This window comes from Myotis yumanensis, unplaced genomic scaffold (genome assembly GCF_028538775.1).
Source record: "Myotis yumanensis isolate MYYU_CA2020_CCGP unplaced genomic scaffold, mMyoYum1.0.hap1 SCAF_15, whole genome shotgun sequence".
NCBI classification, from domain to species: domain Eukaryota; kingdom Metazoa; phylum Chordata; class Mammalia; order Chiroptera; family Vespertilionidae; genus Myotis; species Myotis yumanensis.
The window spans coordinates 47,428,148-47,453,714 of NW_027223766.1; the positions used below are offsets into that span (position 1 = coordinate 47,428,148).

Consider the following 25,567-nt stretch of genomic DNA (forward strand, 5'->3'; position numbering starts at 1 on the left):
TTGTTGCGTTGATGAGGAAAAATAGATTCCTGGTGAGGGCACCGTGTGTGGAGTTTTCCCACTCCCTGTCCGTGTGGGTTTTCTCTGGGCAGTGTGGTTTCCTCCCACATCCCAAAGATGTGCACACGAGGTGTATGGCATGTCTAAATTGTCCCTGTATGTGATTGCGCACCAAGCTGCCAGGAGGCTCCTGGCCACCCACAGCCTTGAACAGGAATAAGCGGGTTGAAAAATAGTGGTCTTATTTTTATTCACCTTTCTTAAATGGAGGTATAACTCACACTTATCTCAATGTTTAACATTAGATGTGATTTGAGATCTATTTAGAAGTTTGGTGATGTTTTTGTGATCAAAAATAGAAGATAGAAACTTAATTTTTATCAATTAGCCTATAAAATAAAATTGGTTTCGTTTTATATTGTTTAGCTTAAGATCAGATTCCAAGAACCTATCAATAACATTAAGTGAGGATTTGCTGTATTGACATGTACACTGAATTATTCTTTGTGCATCACACATATTTTATAAACATCCTTCATATCTACTAAATATTTTACAAAAATTTTTTAAGAACCCTACACTCTTCAGAGGTGGCAACAGCGAAAGGGATATTAGATGTCCAAATACAGACCACTGTAACTGTAACGCAGCATATACCCATAGATGTACTGAGTTTTCCTACATTAAAAAAAAAGCCAGGCCACTGAGAAATGGTTTCATTATATGCAACTGTTTATTTAAAATAATTTTCCAAGTCTTCCCACAATTTAACAAGTTTTGCTTAACTTTTATGCCCTCAGACAGCTAGAAACCAACACATTATTTTTATATTTTATTTTAACCACTACATGTGCCATTTTAATGCCATTTTCCTTTATTGGTACTAGAACCAAATATATAGACCAATAAGCAGTACAGATTTAAATTATTTTCTTAGTAGTTATGGTGCCATTGACAAATTCCCTGGGATTTATCGGATGCTGGACACTATTTTGAGCCATCTCCAACTAGCTGTCTGATTTAGGAAATCATGCTACCTCCCCAGGCCTACTGTCTCTTGCAAAATAATTTACTGGGTTAGATTATTTCTATTGTTTTATCTGGCTATAACAATCACATGATATGCTCATCATTTTCAATTAATTTTACTTCATCTTTTATTTGCTACTTCTCCACTTATAAAGCATAATCACCTATATTCAAGTAAACATGAATGCATTGAAAAATAAACACAAACCCAACATATTGTTAATATTCCCATTAATACATAAAAGGGCTTTCAGTTGAATTATCTGTTTTTATTTCTCTTTCTTTCTTTAAAGTCAATAATAAAATCACAGCTGTAAAATGAATGCATTTAAAATCAAAAAGGATACATTTCAACGACAAAAACATGCCATCGTGAAAACCTGCTGTACACATTGCCAAGGTCAACAGACTAAAACACACGATGAAAAAGCCAATCTTCAAAGTCAGCCTAGATAAAAGCTCTCTCCTGACAGTGAAATCACCATTAAGACTATGTACGCCTGCATATCTGGGTCAGCTCCGAAAACCACCAGTGTGTGTGGAGGGGTGCTGGGTAAAAAAACGTGAGTACCAGGAACTCAAGATTAAACTTCTAAAACTAATATTTAATTCAAAATAAAAGAGATGACAATTGTATAAAACTACTTCCTTGACAGAAATGGCATGAGGTGTTTAACAGTAACAGTTTAGTAATAATCTGAGAAAATTTGTGGAGATACTCCAACCCAACTCCTAGCCTCTGTCACTGGTATAAAACAAACACCTTCCATGAAATTATCTTTTATGTGACTGAAATGTTCCCATTTATTTAGGAACGTTTATGCTTAGAATATTTTAAACACTTGCTTTTAGCCATGTGGCATTTCCAGAACTGATATTTTTTTTAAAGCATCTATGTATTACTAATTGAATATCTGCAGAGGTGATAATCCTTTCACTGTACACTGATTGGGTTTCCTGAAGCATATTTGATCAACTATTTTAACAGTGATGCTGATGGTAATAAGTGACACTCTCAGATTTTTCATTTTAAATAATACATAATCCTTATGACACTAATTACTAAATAGGCTACATTGCATAACTTCTTAACAAAGATGACCCATTTCAGGCCCTAGTATGATGAAAAGACACTAAAAAATGGCATTTACTACTTGTGTTATCACTGAAAAGCTATAACTAACAGTCAAATGATAGTTTAATTATGTGACATTCAGCAAAAAAAAAAAAAAAGAAAATCATTATAATTTTACCAAAAGAAACAGGAGACATGGGAAGAAATTAAATGAGCACAATGTGGGTCCCAAAGATTACACTATGACTTGGAACTAGATTTTCAAAGCAAAAGGCATCTATATACAATTTCTGTGAATATTTCTTATACTACGAAAGTGAATTTCAAAGCAAATGTAGACTAGCTCAGCCAAAGATAAGCACTCAGGTGAACTAGAAGTTCCATTTGCTAAAGTGCACCTGCTATAACCAACTCTGCTCAGGCCATCACTCATGCTTTTCATTCACTCACTGTGCTATCAACAGTCATACAGAAAATGGATTTTTTAAAACCAAATACTTTACACAGTGGACTATAGAAAAAACAATCCTAAATATACTATCTTCTAAAACTCCAGAGTAATATAACCTCATCGTTTTTAAATACTGAAAATGTAAAGGGTCCATACAAATTATGAGTATTAAGCATATACGTTTTACTTTAATGTTCACTTGATGTATGCTCTTAAAATCTCTATGAGAGAAGCAGGTATTTCCCCGTGTCTTTTGGCAATAGATTCAAAAGCAAAAGTAGCAGTGCTGTTGAATTCCATGAAGCTTTCTTAAAGCTAAATTACTCAATGTTTTATTGTTATTGCACTCATATATTGCTCGGAATGCATCTATAGTAACTCAGCTACAGTGATTGCAAAAAATAGGAAGGTAAGTGGGTCTACAAAGCATTTGAGTTTCCATAGAGGAAAGGCAAACTGCAATTCAAATAAGGTTGTATATGCTTAACAATTATTTAACCTTATATAAAATGAAGTCCACCCCTCACTACTACAAATCTGTGGGGAATCAGAAAAAGACTTACAGTACACAAAGTCTTGACTATTGTTGTATTCCACTTTTGAAGTCACTGAATTAAAACAGCAATTTTTCCAAGATTTAAAGAAAAATATATTTTATAAAAGGGATTATTTTTAATCACTGAATACATCATTAGTAAGACAGAAACATTATACTCCCCCCCTCCACTATAATTCGCTGGTAAGAGAGATTTCTCTCTCCTTTAACTTCTAACAAAGGCTACATTTTCAAGACTTAAGGAATTATCAGTAGGCATTCTTTCTTCGTGGTTTAAGTTATTTTTCTCTAAAATATGTCAAGTAAGCTTTTAAAGACTCAGGGAGGGGGAGCTTCATGATTTTTTCTCTCAGTAGATTCTGAGGTGGCTCCTCTGGCTTCATGGCATCACTGTCATCTTTCTCTTCCTCTTCTTTATCCTCTTCCATTTTTTCATCCTCTTCACTGTCTAGAGGCTGAGGAATAAGCTGATTACCCACAAAGACGTAAGTGTTAATTCTCTGTTTAACTCTCTTTCTTTTCCTTTTGGGTGGAGCCCTCTGAGGAATCCCCTTGGCCTGCATCTCGTCATTTATGAAATTTCTAAGTGTGCGTCGGATATAAATACGAGCCAAGTCCTGCAGATTCCTGACGGCACAGGGGGCTATAAAAACACAGCACACACAAACAGAAACAGAAGAGCATTATATATTATTCATTTCTTCACAGAAAAAAATGTATTTCTTGGTGAATGTTAGAAAACAGTAAGTATAAAAACTCTGACTTTCAACTAACATAGATTTCCAGGAGTTTACCAACTGCCAGGCACCATTCTAAGAACTGAGAACAGCCCTGGCCGGGTGGCTCAGTTGATTGGAGGGTCGTTCCATATACCAAAAGGTTGCGGGTTTGATCCCTAGTCAGGGTGTGTACAGGAGGCAACTAGCAACTGAACAATGTTTCTCTCTCTTTCTCTCCCTTCCTCTCTTTAAACTCAATAAAACATATCCTTGGGTGAGGACAGTGGACAGTGCAGAGGTTGATATGTGTAGATATACATGTGACCCTCTGTATATTCTTAAAAATCCTTTGGAAGAAAAAATAAGAACTTATAAACAGAGTACATGAGAATTAACTAGTTGGGGGACAAGAATAGTAGATTTTTACTCTACATATTTTTTTATACTTCTTGATATTGAAATAAATCTATTTTAAAAACTCAAAGGCAACATTTGAACCGAGATTTGACTGTACTAAAATATCATTCACATAAACTTCATCCCGAAGATCTTCTGAATGACACAGCAACTCTGAAATAATTCTCAGCCCTAGCCATTCAAAAATCCCCAACATTTTCTATTCTTTGATATTCCCTTGTTTCTAATGCTTCCAGTTATGATATAAGGATTTAATTAACCAAATAATACTAGTCCTTACTCCATAAAATCTTATTTTAGATTGAAGCTTTCACTCCATAATTACAATTAATTATCTCAATAGATACATGTACACTCTACTTGTTTCCCAAAAGACATTCTCTATATAGATTTTATAAGAACCTAGCACTCAGCACTTACATTTTAATTTGTTAACAAAGATTGAAAAAGGTGTTTTATTTAGGTCAAACCCCCAAACCAACTACTTTAAACCATTTTTAACCTACAGAACAACTTCATATAGCTCAATGTAGTACAGTGCCAAGATTTATGAAGTTTCTTTTGTCCCTTGTGATATTTAATTTATAAGAAATATACATTTAGCTTCCCATTCCTGACACAGGGCTCCTAAAACACCTGGAATTTTCTAAATGATAAGATCATAAAGATGAAAGGAGTATCTTCTGTGTTCATAATAAGTCCCACCTGAGTTTCATTAATAAGGTGCCTTTGGGTTTCCCCTAAGCATGGCGGGCTGATTGCCAGGGGAATCTAACCATGTGATTAGAAAGCTTCTGGGCCTATGATCCTGGAGGTGCTGGGAGGATGACATACCCTAAGAAGGCATGAAGCTCTATGCATTCTCGAATACCTGGCCCTATGCATCGATTCCATCTGGCTGTTCCTGTGTTGGATCCTTTTGCAATAAACCACCCGGCCAGGGCTGTTCTCAGTTCTTCTCTGTATCTCCACTCTCCCCTAACTTCTCCTCCATTCTCACAATGCCATCTTCATGTTCAGGATTCTCAATCTATACCTCCCTCTTGTAGTATGTATACACTACTTGAGTACCTAACATCTATAATGCTAATAGAAAACAAACATGGCCAAAATAAAATATATGATCTTCCTACACCTATTTCCAAAACATTCCACCCCCAGTTTTCCAAACACCAATAAATGGTACCATCACCTAGCTAGCTATTCAAGTAAAACTTAGATCGCTCTTTTTCCTCCAACACCATCTTCTATATAGTCCACTATTTTTCTACCTTCAAACAACCACCTATAACCACATCAACACTGACTCTCTCCTCGAGTATAAGTAAAGTCTTATATAATCTATCCTCTACAGAAGTGGTTCTCAACCTTCTAATGCTGCGACCCTTTAATACAGTTCCTCATGTTGTGGTGACCCCCAACCATAAAATTATTTTCGTTGCTACCTCCTAACTGTAATTTTGCTATTCTTATGAGCAAAATGTAAATGTCTGATATGCAGGATGTATTTTCATTGTTACAAATTGAACATAATTAAAGCATAGTGATTAATCACAAAAACAATATGTAATTATATATGTGTTTTCCGATGGTCTTAGGTGACCCCTGTGAAAGGGTTGTTTGACCCCCAAAGGGGTCGCGACCCACAGGTTGAGAACCGCTGCTCTACAGTATAGCCAGTAAGCTTCAACTAGCCTAAAACTTATTTCTGGTCTTGGAATGACCAAGCTCTTTTCAGCCTAAATAAAGGCTTTTGTGTTTGCTGTTCCTCTGTATGGAAAATGCCACCAAGTTAATAAATTATAATTAATAACCTCACAACTATAATTAATAAATTCATTTTTGTTTCACTTGCCCGTTCTTTTCATGTTTCCATGAAGGCAGCTAACAGTGTCTGGTGCAAGACAGGGCTTTATTAAACAGAAAAGTGAATAAATCCAATGAATATATTACTGCATATCTACTTAATTCTTCATAATTATAGAGTCCATTAAACCCCAAGCCTCGGAGTTGAAGTCACAGTTCAGTTGCAAAGGCCCAGTTACTTACGGAGTCCCACAGAGTCTGGTTTGCCATTATCATTCTTACTTGGCTGCACAAGTGGAGCAAATGAAACAGCAAGAATATTTTTACTTTCCCAAGTATTTTGTCCAGTTCGCATAATTTGTGTTAACTATTTAGAAGGGGAAAGAAACAGAATAGCTTAATTCTGGAAAAGTGATTTCCTTACAGTCACAATTTTGTTTTAACAAAATAATTGCCAATCATTGCTATATAATCACCTATACTTGAATGCAACCAAATTACTTTTACTTAAATATTAACTATAAAAGAATAAAGAAGGAATCATAAATGTTGCCAGTAGAAGACAGGCATTTCAACATAAATGGAATATCCCAATGTGGCCTGATGGCTTCTAGGGGTATAATGCGGTCTGATGGCTTCTAGGGGTATAATTCCAATCCGTACCTGCCATTGATTCTCAAATATGTCTCACATAGGTTTGGTTGTTTGGTTAAATAAAGCATTATATTTTAAAAGAAACATGTTTTGATTACTATACCAGTGAGTCAACTTCATGATCTTCCATAATGGTAATAAAATATATATTCTAATTCTAATCTCAATTTGATATTTCACTAATAAGTGTAATTATTCATAAAGGGTTTAGAAGTTGTACCTACTCAGTAAACACCCATCATCAGTCCTTGGAAAAAAAAGATTAGGTCAGGACATAGCTTGATCAAGGTAATATCTTCAATTTATATGATAAAAATCATTATTATGTGTTACATCAGTATAATAGTATATAATAAATATCTAACAAAACACCAATGGGAAGCCGTATTTTAAATGTCCGAATCTAAAACTGTAAAGGAAAACAGAAAAAGATTGTTCATCTGGGGGTCTCAACTCTAGAAACATTCAAGTAACATTTTTCCAAGAACATTTTTCAATTAATATTTTTGTATTATGTCTTTTTAGTAACCAACAAACAATTTGCACAGTGCATAATAATGGTGAACTCCCCTGAGATGCAAACAATATTTTGTGATGTTAAAGGACTCTCAAGATATATAAACTCCAGAATATCATGCCAGGTCCCAGTTATCTTAGACAATCTATCTGCTGCCATACAAATCACACGGTGTTTTAAACATCTCAGATTCCGGTTAATATGAATATTAAAGATACTTTTTGAAATGCATTTTTATACATTTTTAAAGTAATTTGCTTTTGTAAGATCCACACATTTTCTGAATACATTAGCATTTCATACATTTGTTATACCTAATAATTACAAACCACAGGCAGGCAAATAGCTGAAAAATATTCTCAAATGAGTTTATGAAGTACTAAATGAAGGTTTAAAAATTTACTTGTTTCTTTTTCTTTTAATATATATTTTTATTGATTTCAGAGAGAGGAAGGGAGAGGGAGAGAGAGAGAAACATCCATGATGAGAGAGAATCATGGATCAGCTGCCTCCTGCACGCCCCCCACTGGGGACCGAGCCCGCAACCAAGGCATGCGTCCTTGACCAGGAATCGAACTGTGACCTCCTGGGTCATGGGCTGATGCTCAGCCATTGAGCCACGCTGGCTGGGCTACTTGTTTCTTTAATGGAGTTAAGCAGTCCAAACAAACCCCAAATAGGATTTCTTTCTTTAGATGTTAAAGGAATTTTAAAATGTTGAAAATTGAACAGCTAGTAGAGAGCATCTCATTCAACTGAACACCTCTAGGTCAGAAAAATGAAGAAGGGAGCAGCTTGGCAAGTGCAGCGGTACCCTGTTATCCACAGGGGATATGTTCCAAGACTCCCAGTGGACACTTGAAACCATGGGTAGCATTAAACCCTGTGTAAACTATTTTTTTCTTATACATACATACCTATGATAATTTTAATTTATAAATTAATCACAGTAACAGATTAACAATAGCTAATAAAACAGAATCAGTCCAGCCGGTGTGGCTCAGTGGTTGAGCGTCAACCCATGAACCAGGAGTTCACAGTTCCATTCCAGGTTTCCAGGTCGAGCGGGACACATGCCCGGGTTTCAGGCAAGATCCTTGGTAGGGGGTGTGCAAGAGGCAGCCTATCAATGATTCTCTCTCATCATTGATGTTTCTATTTCTTTCTCCCTCTCCCTTCCTCTCTCTGCAATCAGTACAATAAACCAATGCTCCAAAAAACAACCAACAGAATTACAACAACATACTATAATGAAAGTTATGTAAATGTGGTCTTTCTTTCAAAATACCTTATGGTATCATACTCACCATTCGTGTTGTGATAATGTGCAATAATACAATGCCTTATTAAGTCAAGAGCCTTCACCTTTACACTTAAAGGAAGCACTTTATGGCTTCTCTTTGACCTAAACAAATTGAAAGCATCACTGCTCTTGCATTCTGGGGCCATTATTAAGAAAAATAAGTTGAATACAGGTACTGCATTATCTCAACAGTCGATGTGATAACTGAGATGCTAGTAAGTGACTAAAGGGCAGATAGTGTACAGTGTAGATATGATAGACAAAGGGATGAGTCATGTCCCAGGCAGGACACAGTGAGAAGGCTCAAGATTTCATCATGCTACTCAGAATGTGGCACAATTTGAAACTTATGAATTATTTCTGGAAACTTCCATTTAATATTTTCAGACCATGATTGACCACAGGTACCTGAGACAACAGACAGTGAACCCAAGGATAAGGGGGGACTATTGTAACACAAAGACTGTAGCTAAGTTTGGGAGAAAGACCAAGTCTCTTCTAATAGTAGTGGAGGGAACTTTTCTATATCTCCTCTGGTTAGATAATTAAGAGTCCATTTCAATTTTTTTAATGTATATAGACCTATGAAGATTATTTCTTCTTTAAAAATTACATTGTACCTTTACTGGTGTTAGACACTTCCCATCTTAAACTAATGTGTTTGTTTTCTATGCCATTAAGCAAAAGGATGGTGAAGTTACCTGATCTTCTATAGGCATCACTAGAATGCCTCCAACTTTCAGTAATATTTTCATGTAGTTTTCATGGTCTTTCTGGACTCCAGCTCCACAATAAATTCGATCATACTGATGACTGTCAGATGCTATCTGGAGGCAATTGCCAACCACAAATGCAGGTTCACAGAACTCAAATCTGCATAGAAAAACAAATATATTTTAATTCATTTAAACAAAATATTAGGTAAAAAAATTTAACATAATCCAGTTCTTTGAAGTAGTGAAGTTGCCAAAATTAATTCCAAGGATAAAACATGAAATTTGATTTAAATATCATACTTATGAAGTTTAATACTGATTAAATATGTAATTATCAATGTAATATAAATATTTTAAAAACATTAACCTAAACTTTTGCCGCACTGAAACCTCACTTAAGGCTTTAAAAAATGGATATAATGAAAAGCCCATCACAACACCAATCTTGTGACACCACACAAATGATAAAGAAAAAGAAAGAGAAAAAAAGGCTTCACTTTCCACTGCCCTTTCAAAAAACAAAAAAAAACTGAGGGGACACTGGAAATGGGAAGGGCTGGTGCGGTATTCATCTGTGTGTGACATTTTTGTTACAATGAACAGCAAAGCTGGGTCAGGAAGATACCAGTGTGACCATATAATCTCGCAACCACTAAGATTAGGGAGATTTTCCTAATAAATTTTAGCAGAACTATGTTACAGGACTGGGACAGAGAGCAGAATGAATAATAATTTTCCTTACTGCTGCTTTGGCCCCCATGGTCTTCCTGTGCAACACATAGAAGAGAAACGGTTTCAGAGCAAAGGCATTTTGTCCTGACCACCTGTTCTGGTTACAGTGTTGGTTCATGGCATAAAGAGTTGTGATTTTACAAACGTTCCTATTTAGAATTCTACTTTAGTCCTTAAGTTCTGACAAAGCTGAAAATAGTCTCTAACATATAGCATAGTTACAACCTCAATACACTAAAACATGTAATCATTTTTAAAGTTAATTAATGAAATATCCTTTCACTCTTAAGTAAATTAAAATTAATATGACCACACAGCAAAATCAGGCTATCATTTAAGGAAAAAGTAATTTACATTAAAAGTTTCAGCATGCAGTGGAAAATGACACTGCTTGAATCACAATCATTTATACTTGGTAAGCATATCCTATCCTTTGGTAATTAACAGACTTATTACGCGGTAAGTTTTCATTAAAATACAGACACATTAGGATCCTTGACAGTTAAAGAATTTGCCAGAATTACACCCTGTCCTCTTGGTACAGTAGGGTGGGGGTGGGATGGGAAGGGTTGAGGGGGTTGGGGTGTGGGTGAGTGAACTGTGTATACCCTATAATCTCTTCTCCATATCCCCACACTAAGGTAGTGTATGCCCCATTATTTCTTTTACTGTAACTGCCTCCTCACTGCTCACACGTTAAGGTCCCTCTTCCATTATTTTGCTCCCTACAGGGCAGGCAGGATAGGTTCAAGCTCCTCAGAAAGTCATGTGGGCTCTGTATGACGCCATTGTCAAGTTGTCCTTCCAGAATCATTTCCTGGCTCTGCCCCTACCAACACATACTATGTTGAATTATTTGCTCCTAGTTGCCTTAGAGGAACTATTATAAAGTGTTTTTGAAACACTGTATCTGTGGATGTGCTGTTCCTTTGATAAATGCCTACAATCCCTTCAAGATACAGTTCAAATATTAGCTTTGCAATGAAATCTTATCCAACTCTTTAAGAGTTACCTCATTTTTCCACGTGTATAGCACACATAAAAGTGTAAATTAAGCTACAATAGGGAAGATGTTTAATTTATCTTTTATATTCAAGACTATGTTACAACATATGATTATCTAAAATATGGCCAAAATATAATTTATATGATTTGTTGGCTTTCAAGTAATTAGATATTGTGGATCAGGTGGTTTAATCATTTTATCAAACTCACAGTAAGCATTCTTTAAAAAGAAAAAGACTATTTTCAATGAAGTTTATCTAAAATCTTCATTCATTTTAAATATTTACTTTTATAATAATTTAAGTCAGTCATAACTTTCAACATGACCATAAAATTTAAATAAAAATTTGAATTATTAAACCCTGTTTCACCATCAAGTCTGTTTTAAAAGCTTCCTATTTAAAAATATGTGATAGCTTAAAGAGCTATCACCTAGAAAAACATCATTACAAGTGAACAATTTACAATTAAAACTACTTCTCATATTAGTGATATTTTATACATTCTCATCCCAGCAAAATTAATTTGCAAAAATTTAGTGCCTGATCTAAAATGAAATTTGTGACTCTGGTTCAAGTTACCTTATAGTCGTCAGCAAAATTCATTATGTCAAATTCTACTTATTGAGCACCAGTTGTGTATAAAGACTGGAAATACCATGGAAACATCCACGCCTGTATTTGTGGACGAGAGAGGATCAAACTATCTGACTAAAGATTAATTTACAACGATGGTAAGTGCTCTAAAGGAAAGAAATATGATTCTATAAAACTGAGGATGAAAGGAAACCAACAGGCCTGGGGAAGTACAGAAAGATTCCCTGAGAAATGAGAAGCCATGATCTTAAAGATGAGACAGGACAATCTAGAGACACAATACCCACGAGAGTAGCCGCTAGCACCATGTGGATATTGAGTCCTTAAAGTGTGGCTAGTCCATACTGAGATGTACGAATAAAATTAACCTGGGATTTCAAAGATTCAGTACAGAAAAAGTAAAATATATCAATATGTACTTTATATTAATGTGTGTATTTATAAATAACAGATATATTTCAATAACCACATACATTTCAGCTACTGTCTTTCTACTTATCACATGCAAATAGAGAAGCGTCAAAGACTTTCTCCTTAACACAATCACCCCTCTGAAATATTCTCCTGGTTTTTTTGCTGTCTTTGAATATTTCTTCTGAATTAATTGTATCTCCATCACCTATTCCAGTACTCAAAACATTTACTAAATAAGAAAACCATACAACAAACATAAATGTTTTGTCAACTTTTCCACCTATTAACTTTGAATATGAACCCCAAGTTGACAAATTGAAGCTACTATTCACAAAAATCTCAAGACAGAAGAGAAACTTGCCCAGATTAAAAAAAAAAAGTAAAAAAAATAAGTGCCTATGGCACTCTGTCAACATGATAGTTCTTCTTTTACTGAATTTGTTACTATAAATAACTGTAGCTTAATGCTACAGAATGCACGTATGTTTTTTCCAAAAATGCCAAAACAAATTTTAAAAAGCAAAACTCAAATAGTAAAACAAAATAAACTCTTTCCTTTTATGAATAAATCAACTGTTCTATATTTTTAAGATCTTAAATAAGCCACCCTTATCCTAGGAAACAATTTGATGCTTTCCCTTATAATCAGATGAGAACAAGTATATTTGCTTCAATGTAGATAAGTATTACAAAGGATCATTAGAGAAAAAACAGATCTCTAAAATTATAAATAATTTCCATTAGTGCAAATGGAACATATACGTCTAACATATGCATATGGGGTCTTTACACTTTTATTTGACATATTTATATTAATTTCCTTTACAAGAATACTTAAATTTGAAAGTTGAGTTGAATTGGAGCCAATATTTCAAAAGGATTGAACTATTTCTAGATACAAAATACTAAGACTTCAAGGACAAAGTAAAATCGGGAGAAACCTAAAATATCTAGAACATAATAGTGTATTCATATACCAAACACATTACAAAAAGGTTGTAACTACCAATTTAGTAATTATAAAGAAAGTGTCTACCAGAGAGTATCCTATCTAGAGATTATTTATTATACTTACCACTATGACCTTTTACACCAAATAATACCAGAATCCTTCATATTAATAAAGAAAACAACTCTCAAATTGCCTATATTTACATTTTTTTCATACATTAATAAGCTATCGATCATCTTTCCTAATAAAAAACTTATAGATGAGCTTTATATTTCGGACTAGGTATGTACTTAAGGATAATACTTAAGACACTTTGTATTCTGTTATTAAAATGATGACTTTTATAACAGCATTTCATGTAAATGAAGTCGTACCAATTGAACTAATAATATTTTTTCCAAAACTCTATGATGAAAAGTTGTCAGGCAAATGTTTATAGATATGCTCATATCTATAGCATATATTCGTATCATATATGTAAAGAATAAATTATTACTTTCAGACATAGATGATGGCATGTTTTCAGAGTAAATTGCAAATCCTATTAATTCTTCCAATGTAGAGAAGAAAAATAAAGAAAACATTTTCTTCCTTAGGCCTTTACCATCTTCTGAAAGCTACATCTTACCTTAAGTTTCCATAGACCTCTACAGGCTAACGACATTATTTAAATCACAAATACATTTTCTGTATAATCTGGAAGACTGTAGCAATAAACTCACCAGAAGTTTTCAGTTCATTACAAAATAGTACTATACTACTTAGAGATTTACATATAAAATCTAAGCTAAAAATAGTGAGAGAAAACTCAAATTCAACCTTTTCACATTAACTACACACTAAATGAAACCTAAAAAAAAAACTGGCTAGAGGTCTACCAAATATTTCTATGTGGTTATAATTTTACTCATAAAAGTATGGTTCATGCATTCTTTCCCTAGTTTTTATGTTTGATTTAGGAAACTTCATTTAAATTTTATGTTATTCAAATGAAAAGCAGCAATCATTTTTATTCTTTGAAGAACATTTCCAAAACAATTTCCCAGATATAAATGACTTACACTCCTAAATTACACTAAATTATATCTCTAAAAATGTTATCTGCATAAAAAATAGTTCTGAAATGTATGTAATAACTACAAATTCACTTATTCTAGACTTATTTATTGATTTAAATATTAATTACTGCTTTTTACTCTCTTATGCAGACAGGAAAAAATATTTGACATACTCTTACTAACATGTACACTGAAAATCATTTGTGAGAAAATAGAGAACACATATATGTTGGTTTACAGCATGAATAATTGCTCAAAATAACACCAGGATGCTAATCACTTACCTTAGCAGTGGTTTTCTTTATAGGTGTATGTTGGATATCTTCATCTTGAGACGGACAGATGATTTCGTTCACAGCAGGGACCTTGCCAACTTGCCCATATAATTCTTTTGATAAGCTGCTAGGAGATCAGGGTGACCTAGCCTTGCCCTGCAGCTTCCCTCTTAGACGGATAGTCTAGGTCTAGGAGCTGACTGAGAGTAGAAAAAACAACATTCCCCTTCAATACTGTTGAAGTGGGGGCTGACAATTTGCACACCTAGTTTATCATGTGCCACAGGATGCTGTCATTGAAATTTTAGACTATTTTTCAATGGAATAAAGGATTTCAAGGACATAGGAAAAAAATCCTACCTTGTTCTCATACCTCATCCAAAACAAGCTGCCAAATCCCAGAAACTTCTTTTTTGTAAAACACTTTGTCAAAGTATACATTTTGAGTTTTAAGAGCTATGACCATTTCATTACAATAAGATGAAACTGCAGAACTTTCCATTGTGAAGAAAACTCAGGGATATGTTAATCTTTTGATCTCCAAATGCTGTTAAACCATTCAAAACCTCTTACAATAAAAAATGAAGCTACTGAATTAAAAAAAAATTTTTAGACCAATGACTTTACCTTTTCAAGTGTTTCCCTTCAAATGCATCAAAATCATCTCAGAATAATTCAAGCATTATGTAAAGCAAAGTGTTAAAAGCAAATACAATAATTTTTCATTGAATGAAGCCTTAGGAAAATAAAAAACACACCACCGATCTCTAAAGTGTTTATAGGAAATATGACAGGTACCTCATACAAAGGTGAATCTTCATGTATTTCAACAATAATTTTTTTCTCCTAATAATGTATTTGAAGCCATTAAACTTTTCCCCAGGCCATTTAACTTATGTTAAAATATATCACTGACAGCCATAAGGACTATTTTTAAGAATTTCTCTGTCTCACCATATGAATGTTTGCCATGATTAAAAATTTTGTTTACAATCTGTAATAATTATTATGGAACTATTATCTGAACATTGGCACATAAAAATCTTCAAATATCTGAGAAATATTTTTAAATACTATTAATATATTTTTCTAGATAGTGAAACCACTTCAAGTGTGCTATAATTCTCTTAAAGACTAGGCAAAGTTGACAAAATATATAAGTATTAATTTTCCAAAGCAGATCAGAGCGCAGGAAAAATAAAAACCTATCATTGAAAACAAAATTATGACACTTACACATTGCCATATATCATTTAAATTTCCTATAGTAAAATACTATACTAGCTCTGAAATTAATTTAAAACTTACACCTCAACTAAATTTGAGGAGCGCATTGTCTCTTCCACTCATCTCTGCCCCCAAAAGTAATTCACAGCATAGGATCTATTGTCTTATAGGGAAATGGCACGCTCCAAAGCAGGCACTTTAGGAAGCCAGTGAACTACATGCACATGTTTACATATTATATGAATATATAAATGTAGCTATAAATAAATGCTATACCAATTCCCAACTCATTTGCGAAGTATTTATAGGGTAAAGGTTTACTATTCAGGCTCCTTTAATTGACTTACTCTTCCAATTAACCACACCTGGAGAGATTATTTTGCTTACTGTGCATGCACAAAACTGATTCATATAATTTGACCTTTCCCAACCTTCTCCTTCTCTCATGAAAGCCAGACACCTAAGGGCCTTTAAAACGTAGACCCAAAGACTTGTCTAGTAGACCATAGGGCAGCCGTGGGCAAACTATGGCCCGCGGGCAGTTGAAATGAATAAAACTTAAAAAAAAAAAGACCGTACCCTTTTATGTAATGATGTTGACTTTGAATTTATATTAGTTCACACAAACACTCCATCCATGCTTTTGTTCCGGCCCTCCGGTCCAGTTTAAGAACCCATTGTGGCCCTTGAGTCAAAAAGTTTGCCCACCCCTGCCATAGGGGCTAAATAAAATGTTCTAGAAAGTTTGTGTGAAGAGCAGAATGGGGATCAGCAAACTGTGGGTAGCAGTCCAAATCCTGCCTGCTGCTTGTTTTTATACATAAAGTCTACATGAGATACCCTGGACCACCACACAGATGAACAGGAAGGTCTCAGAGCAAATCAAACCTGAAACATTGATGGAGGCAAAAATGACAAAAACCGAAGCTGTCCTACTTCATGCACATCATGAGAAAGCAGTTTCTTTGGAAAAGACAATAATCCTGGGAAAAAATAACAGGCAGCAGGGAAAGAGCGAGACCAAATATGCAATGGACTGACTGTATAATCAGCCATAGGAGTGCGTCTACAAGAACTGAGCAGGGCTGTTTGTACAGGACATTGTGGACATCACTCATTCAGGTCACCAGGGGTTGGAGCCGACTCAAGGGCGCATAGCACATAGAGAACGCCCTGTGCCCATTTGTTTACATAGTGTCTATGGCTGCTTTTGCTCCATGATAGCAGAGTTGATCAATTGCAACAGAGACCATTTAACCCCGGAATCCCCAAAATATTTACTACCTGGTCCTTTACTGGAAAATTCTGCCAATGTTTTAGAGGATCCCTGACATCAAATGTCAGTTTTATAACAGTATTTCAGTGAATTTGGGGATAACTTAGGAAGAGCAAAGGAATAAACCATACAAGAGAGCGCCCCCATTCCTCCCATCTCCAAGTACAGTGAATCCAGTGTAGTTTCTCCAAGTTATTTCATCTGTTGCTACAGGTCTAAAGTGTAGGAAAAAAAGTTTGAAAGTACATGCATTATAATGCTATTGTTTCTAAAAGAAGGAATACTACTGTGAAGATTCAGGAACCAAGCTTATTTTATAAAGCACACACAAAAACACACATTTGTATCTTTTAAAAGGTCACCTGACATTATATATTGTAACGTTGAGCAGTTCATCGATTTTTCCCCCCTCACCTACTATATTTGGAAGTTTACTATGGAGTCCATAAGACATATATAAGAAAACTTTCAAGATTCAATTTAAATCGTGACATGACAATACTTTCAAAAAAGGAACTGGTAAAAAAGATCCAAACCAACAGGGTAAACAAGATTGGAAGACTATTATGTTTGAGTTATCTATTCTCCATGTTACACATAATCCAGGATAATGTGTACTAAGGAATGCATAAATAGCAATCAATTTTCCTGAGTTACTTTATATTTTTAAAATTAAAATATGTATTTTGATGACACAATTAAATATAATGAAACTGATTGGAAATCAGGTTTTTAAAAGCACTTTGCATAACCATTTTTTTAATTAAAAAATTTAAAATAAAAATTATTCTCCATAAACATCAAGAAAAATTACAAGAAAATCATCAACACTAAAAGAAAACTATGTTATCTTTATAATTTGTCTCTAAAATGGAGTGATATAAAAAGAAAAGCCAATGAATGACTCAGCAACTCTGATTATTTACTTTCCAACCACTTACTGCCTTATGCAAAATGAAATATTTTCCCAGTACCTACTGCTCTTTATAGACAAAACAATTTTATAATCTGAAATGTGTAACTAATATTTCAGAATACTCTTTGAAAACCAGAATAGATAATATTTCTAGAACTAATTTTTCAGACCAGTTAATTAATATAAGAATCAGTTTTAAAAATTAGTTGCAACACTTCAAAAACAACTATATTATAAAATCTGACTGGTTATTTCAATGAAAAGGACCATTTAGAAATTAAAGAGAGACATTTAGATCAGTCACATCACATTTTATGATTCATCATTTTATGAATAACAAATTTGCATAATGCAATAATATGAAATACAGCCAAGGAAATTCGATCATTTTATAATTATACTAGAGGCCCGGTGCACGAAATTTGTGCACAGGTAGGGTCCCTAGGCCTGGCCTTCCCCACCTGCCAGCTGCCGGCCAGGATCTTCCTTCGTTCCACACCACCCCCGGTGGCCAGTGCACATCATAGCAAGCTATCGAACTCCCGGTCTCTCGGTCGAACTCCCAAGGGGACACTGTGCATATCAGCCTTTTATATATATAGATGAATACAGTTTTAGAAAAATTGAGACCCTTCAATATATATAATCATCAAACTTATCTGTTACAGATTATTTGCTATTTAAATTACATCAACACAAAAATGCTTTAAATAATGACATTTTACTGTTTCCTGAAACCACGCCCACTTGGCAGCTGAGCTCCAAAAATACTTGTACAGAGATGCTTCAGTGATTCAAGACACTTCCTGAGGTTTGTTCCTCTTGTTTAATAACTGCATTATCCGTGTCATTATATATTGATACATAAAATAAATGTATTACTATCACATATATAAAGGCCTTACAATAGGCCTTAAACATTTACTTTTACTAACATTACTTTTATATTTTTTTAAGTTCAAATGTATTCAAAAGGTCCTAACGTATACATAGTTTTAGCATCAAAACAAAAAATCTTAAAACAATAAAAGTTCAATAAGTTTAAAATAAGTTCCAATAAATGATATAAAATATTTATATCCACATTTTAAGCATTTAACATGCTACTAATCTATTCATAAGACAGCTAGAAATACAAAAGGATGCCAAAATTGAACACCAATTTCTTATAAAATTACTTGGGCTAAAAACTATTTTGTTTCTAACAATATGTTATTCTTGGAAACAATATATGAACCAACACGGTAAGCACTTGAAAAATAATTCAAAATATGAATTAAATGTTCATTTATAAAGGGAAGCATAAATAACCTAAAGGATGGCATTCAGCAAATTGATGCAGAAATTTCAAGTGGCTTGCTCAAAGCCACTGAACTAATTATAGAACAAAATAAATTCGGAGCACTTTCAAATTCTCCCAAGCTTGCCTGACTGTGGTCTTTAATAATAGTTACAACCACATCTAAGTAGACACAAAACCTCCTCTATTTTACTGCAGAATATCAGTTTTCTGTTCTTCAACCAATCAAGTGCCTCTTGCCAGAGGACAGATAAAAAGTGGCAATGGCAAAGAGGAATGAAAGACAAGGACAAGGGTCTGCGGGAGGAGAGGCAGAGAAAGGACAAGAAAGAAAAGTATACTCCAGCAGACATGCACAGTCCTTCTTGGCTTCCTTCTTGGCACTGTTCCCAAGCCTAAACTCTAGAAAAAAGCTCTCAGCTCTGATTCAGACTCCTCCAAGTTTCTCACCTCCAACAAGCTGAGTTGGAACTCTGAATGGTTTTGCATTAAAACTTAGTTGTATAAAATGACTAAGTTGCAAGCTTGTGATTTCTATCCTTTTAAATGTTCTTTGAAAATATGACTGGTTGAGAAAAATAAATGCCCTCCAAATTTTACATAATTTCAGAGTTCATACTTTAGCATAAGAAGCCCTTGGTCCATGGTGTTATCATTACTGAATGTTAGAAATATTACGCACCAAACAAACTTCCCTGTCAGCTGAAGAACAAAAGACTGCAGTATTTCTTCAAAGGGGAAGTACGAGTTCAAAACAATGATTTTATAAACAAATTTCTCAAACACTACCCTATCACAAGATAGATCAATGTATTTCTATCATAATTTCGTCTAGATATATTACAAAGTAATTGAATATTTTTAAGAAAGTCCCTTGTATGCTAACAGGTATCATCCTTGTGTGACAACTGAAGAGGGCAGAACTACTAAATTACTATCCCAAAAGTATAAAACCAGTTCCAGGAAAGCATTCTAATCAAGCATCTCTGTATTTTCAGAAAAGGGACTTGCATTATGTTTAATGAATGATAATTAGCCTATTAATAAGTGACAGAAGCAAAAGATTAAAAAATAAGTTATTTCATTTATTGATAACTTACTATAGATTTACAAAGAATAAAAGTTGTATCACAGAATAATTTTTATGTTAACTTCTTTTCTCATTTTATACCACATTGACTTTTGCTGCATTCAATTGGAACAATTTAGGGTGAATGAATACTACTGAGGAACAAACATGTCACATATCTATTTAGAAGTGCTATAAAACCAAAACTATATATATAAATACTTACTTATCAAAGCTATCACTATTTTTGATGAAGCTCTCCAGTTTTTCCTTGGCATATTCCACCACATCTGAATGAAGCTCAATCCCATGATTTATTCCAAAAGGACCTGCAATCGTAGCAGCACTTTTATTTAAAAAATAAATAGTAAGTCATTACAGAGCTTAATTTTTGCTCATTTATCACAGGAACATTTAAAGAGGGTTTGAAATATGTGAATATCTGCTAGCCGCAGATTTAAAAAGCTACATGGAAATCTCAGAATTTATACTGTTTTAATTAAAAAACAAAATAATGCTTATTTGTCCAGACAATACTGACAAATAAACAGTCACATACTGTATGAAGTTTTAAGTTCTTTTATCGTTGGTTAAAAATTTAGTAATTCTAAAAATCTCAAAACCATGGGCTATTAGATACTATAAAAATATCTCACAGGATCCCACCACTACCCAGTGACTGCTAACTTCAAGGGCCAAGACCACATTCTATGCCTTCTGGAGCTCCCACTGTCTCTAGCAGAATGTGGCTATCAGTCAACTTTTTACAGAGCTGATTTTACTCTCCTGTTCCATACTTCACACTTCTCACTTGGTATATCTTTTTACAGAAAGCCAAGGATGAGTAACATTCCAGGAATGAGGAAAATGGGAGAGCTTTCTCAGCCGCTGAAGATTTTGGGATGGCTCCTTTCCCCACCCTGGTTACCCGCTTACTGACAATGTGACTTAACTGGATTCACATTTCATAGGCTGCTGTTACTGCGCATGCTGCCTGCCCCCCCAACCCACAAATCCATCCAGTTATACTATTTATTTTCGAATTTCTGAAATTGAGCCAACCAGGTTTTCTACTCTACATTTGTTACATTAGTTTAGAGATTGGTCTCCTAGGAGAAAGTGTATAGCTTGTGCTTGCGTATGTGCTATTTATTTTTTCTATCTTATATGGACGTATGTACTGTACCTTATATCTATCATAGGAACTACTTAACTGGATGTGTACCCTACTGACTGTCATTAAAAATACTATATTGGAATTTTAAAATAACAATAAAAATCAGTCACCAATTATCATGCTTGAATGTTTAGAAGGCACATAAAAATGGTTTGTGACCTAGAAACTACCTAAACTATAAAAATTAAACCAAAATGTTCATAAGCTATCTTAAGTCCAAAATCAGATAAAGGTAATGCTTTAACCTACTATATTTCTATCATATTGCATTTGATTATTTAAAAAAAAATGATTCTGCCTGGCCAGCGTGGCTCACTGGTTGAGCATCAACCCATGAACCAGGTCAGGGTTCAAGTCCTGGTCAGGACGCATACCCAGGTTTCAGGCTCCATCCCCAGAAGGGGGTGTGCAGGAGGCAGCTGATCAATGATTCTCTTTCATTATTGATATTTCTTTCCCTCTCCCTCTCCCTTACTCTCTGAAGGCCATAAAAAATATTTTTTTAAAAAGAGTGAGTCAAAGAAAAAAAGTAAAAGATTTTAAAATAAACAACGTAATTCTAATAGAAAGGTACAAACTGCCAATAGAAAAAAATGAAACTGTATCCAAAGAAGTGTTAACACTTTCTAATATTATCTAACAGATGGAGTGTAAACTTGACTTTGTAGTCAGTAAATTCCAATGCTATTCTGTATTTGTTAATGTGAGATATTTTTCTATGAAATAATAAATGCTTAATTTTTGTAATACATATTTTAAAAAATGAAACTTATAACAGTTGACCACTATCTTTAATGACTAAATATTAAAGAGAAAATAGAAACATAACAGAAGTCAAAGCTTATTAAGATAAATATACTTATTAGAAAAATCTAGGTATCGTATATGTTGGAAATGATTTTTAAGGCTGGCAATAGACCATTTATTAAGAGCAATAACAAATATAAAATAATACCAATATAATAAAATCTAGTGACTGTTTTTCTTTTACAGTAGTTGGACCTAATCTAACTCATTTATCACCTACCAGTTAGTCAATAATCAAAGCTTATAAAGGTCAGTAATTATTAGGTATAGGTATGAAGTGTCCATCTACATTTCTTATTTACATCCATATTGACCCCATACAATACACAATGCCCCAGTATCCCCCTACTCCAAGTACCCTAAAAGGCTGTATGAGTGTGATGTGCATGGTAGACGTCTTCATGAGGAAGGCCAAAGAAATCTGAGAGCTTTGTTTGACATTTGAATGCAGTCATCAGTACCTTCAGAATTGTCAAGCTAATTTACAGAACATAGCCACAAGCAAAAAGTACTTCATAATACATAAGTAGCAGAGCTCTAAACATGAACTAATTCAAGGTCCACCATTTCAACTGAGGACTCAAATCTAAACACTGTGGGTGGTGAGAAAGTGAATTTAAGGGCAGATGTCTAGTGTCCAACTTTGGTTCCTCCTCTTAACAGTTGCATAATCTGAGATCAGTCACTTGCCGTTTGAAGTCTTTCCTACAGTATAAAATGGGTCCCTAGGAAAGCATGCAAATTATGTAAAAGTGCTTCATATACTATACAGTAAAAGATGGGTACAAATCGTTAGGACTTAACATGTGTGCCCTTCTCCTTGTATACAGAACTGGTTAGTTGTGGAAGCAAAACCATAACCGACATATGGTTTTCAACCCTGATTTCATATTAGAACTAGAGGCCGGTGCACAAATTCGTGCACGGGTGGGATGCCTCAGCCTGGCTGGCGATTAGCGCCTATCAGGGACTGTCTTGCCCAGTCCCAATTGGGGCTGGGGATCAGGGCTGATTGGGGCTGGCCAGCCATGGGGAAGGGACCACGGGAAGTTGGCTGTGGGAGCACATTGACCACCAGGGGGCAGCTCCTGTGTTGAGCGTCTGCCCCCCTGGTGGTCAGTGTGTGTCATAGCAACCAGTCGACTGGTCATTTGGTCATAACGGTCACTTAGGCTTTTATACTAATTAAATTTGATTACAGTATATAGATATAAGTGCTATTTTTATTACACTTGAATCTTAGAAATGATTACACAAAATCTGAAAGTGTTAAAGAGTCAGAGATGGACTCAAACCCTTATGTAAACTAAATGTCTAAAATATTGAAATATCGTTCTAGCCAGTTTGGCTCAGTGGATAGAGCGTGGGCCTGTGGACTAAAGGGTTCCGGGTTCAATTCCGGTCAAGGGCACGTACCTTGGTTGCAAGCTTCTCCCCACCCAGGCCCTGGTCAGGGCTCGTGCAGGATGCAACCAGTCAATGTGTTTCTCTCACACTGATGTTTCTCTCTCTGTCTTTCCCTCTCTCTTCCACTCTCCCTAAAAATCAATGAAAAAAATATCCTCGGGTGAGGATTAACAAAAAAATAAAACAAAAATGTTGAAATATCAATGAAAGACCATATATTGTATGATACCATTTATAAGAAATGTACAGAAACTTGGCAAATCTACAGAGACATAAAGTAAATGAGTGTTTGTCGGGGCTGAGGTAGGGACAGAAATGGATGCAACTGGAAATTGGGGGTCTTCTTTGGGGCAATGGAAGTGTTCTCAAATTTGATTACAGTAATGCTTGCACAACTCTGCAAATTTACTAAAGTTCACTGAATTGAGTGGGGCTAAAACGAAAGTGAAAACATGAGTATCTGAGGTCTCTACCCTGAGGTTAAGAGAAAGAGTATAGAGACCAACCATGATGGCAACATACAGCTTAACTGTATTGGACAATACAGCAGCTGTTGGTATTTACATATGTTGGCAATAAGTTTCCTGTTAAGCACACAAGCTTATGAAGTGTTTCACCTTTAGGAACTAGCATAGTGCTGAGGCAGTGAAATACACAGTGTTGGAAAGATTCAGGCAGTCTCTCCACACTCATTCCTATTAACTCAGCAACTAGGGAAGAGACTAAGCTGATGAACCTTGATATTATAGCGAAACCCTAAGCAAAAAGGATCAGAATAGAGAACCATACCTACCCGAATCAGAAAGATTATCAGAATAACTTGCCATCACAGTTCTGATATTTAATTCAACTCTGGGAAGCAGAGGACTTGGGAAGCTTCTTTTCTTGTACCCTATTTTGCAATGGGGTTCCCTAGGTATGATAAGATAATACTGAGAGAATCAATTAAATACAAGAATCTTTGTGAAATTCCTTAGTTCTAGGAAGACTCTTAATGAGAAGAGAATAGAAACAAGAAGAATTTATCTTCAATTTGAAACTCAACAAGCTGTCAAAATGAGATGATCTGGGGAAAACATGAATTTATGAATAACTGCTTTAAATGAACTTTAATCACAAGAAATTTCCTTAAGATAAACCTATCTTTCCCACACTGAATAACAAAAGCTCTCTCAAGATGATAACCCAACCTTTACAGGTGTGTTTCTGGAGTGCTAATGGAAATTCCTCAAAGAATATCTTCTTATCTGTATGATCAAAGCACAGACGCCCTGCTCTCCCTTCCTCAGCCTGGATTCCTCTAGATTACAGAGTAAGCCCTTGGATAAGAACCACTTCCAATGGTGAGCACCTGTCATCCGCATCTTGTGACTGGGAGAGAAACATGGCTGAGAGCCATGGTGTTACAGTTCCTTAATAAGGAGAGAACTTCTGTTAATAAGGTCGCTGTGAAGCAAGAGAGCCACAGCTGATTCACCATACTCAGATAATTACGGGAAGCATACAACATCCTTTTTTGGGTCTAGTTCTAAGTGATTTTTATGGATGAATCCTCCCTTCCTTGACTTAAATGCTCTCAAAATACAAACCAAAAAAGGAGACTGTTTTTAAAAAAATAAAACTTCCTCAGAAGTTGGATAGATCTAATATTTATTAGCTGTAATCATAGTTTTACAGACTCTATTCTTTTTTCCTTTCCTTCTTTAAACTGTTATTTTATCTTTCTTGAAAAATAAATTATTTCCCATCAAAAAGAGAGGAACTATATCTTGGTCTTAACTGTGCAGGATCACACACAGTAAATCTTAGATTATCTAGTAACTATAGTCATACATGTAACTAAAGACTCTTGACTCCCTGGAGACTTGTAACAGGAGGAAAACATCGAGTGCATTGTGGCTCATTTACACAAGAGTCTGTCTCCCCACACTGGTCTCTGGTATGGATTAAAAGACATTCAAGATACAATGAAGTGTGAGGTTACCCTACAAATGCATCTGGCCACAGGTATCTAATCTCTTGGGAGACTGGGACTAAGAAATGGAATTTAAGAGGGCCACCTCCCTGCTAGCAGGGTTACTAAATACTACCCTCTCCCCCCAGCCAGGCCTTT

At 34.9% G+C, this 25,567-nt stretch overlaps 1 protein-coding gene across 2 annotated transcripts in view; it reads right to left on the bottom strand.

Annotated features, from left to right (window-relative positions):
• Positions 1-711: 711 nt before the first annotated feature.
• Positions 712-25,567, bottom strand: part of PCMTD1 (protein-L-isoaspartate (D-aspartate) O-methyltransferase domain containing 1) — a 44,397-nt gene continuing 19,541 nt past the window's right edge. Inside the window, exons 3-6 of one of the 2 annotated variants that reach the window (XM_070392315.1) lie at positions 20,290-20,392; positions 9,229-9,400; positions 6,297-6,420; positions 712-3,754 (exon numbers count right to left, since the gene is read on the bottom strand). In XM_070392315.1, the coding sequence (XP_070248416.1) occupies positions 3,390-3,754; positions 6,297-6,420; positions 9,229-9,400; positions 20,290-20,392 (764 nt within the window). In that variant the 3' untranslated portion in view covers positions 712-3,389. Of the gene's footprint in view, positions 3,755-6,296; positions 6,421-9,228; positions 9,401-14,284; positions 14,776-20,289; positions 20,393-25,567 lie in introns of those variants that run through there. The other variant, XM_070392316.1, reaches the window with a different exon arrangement.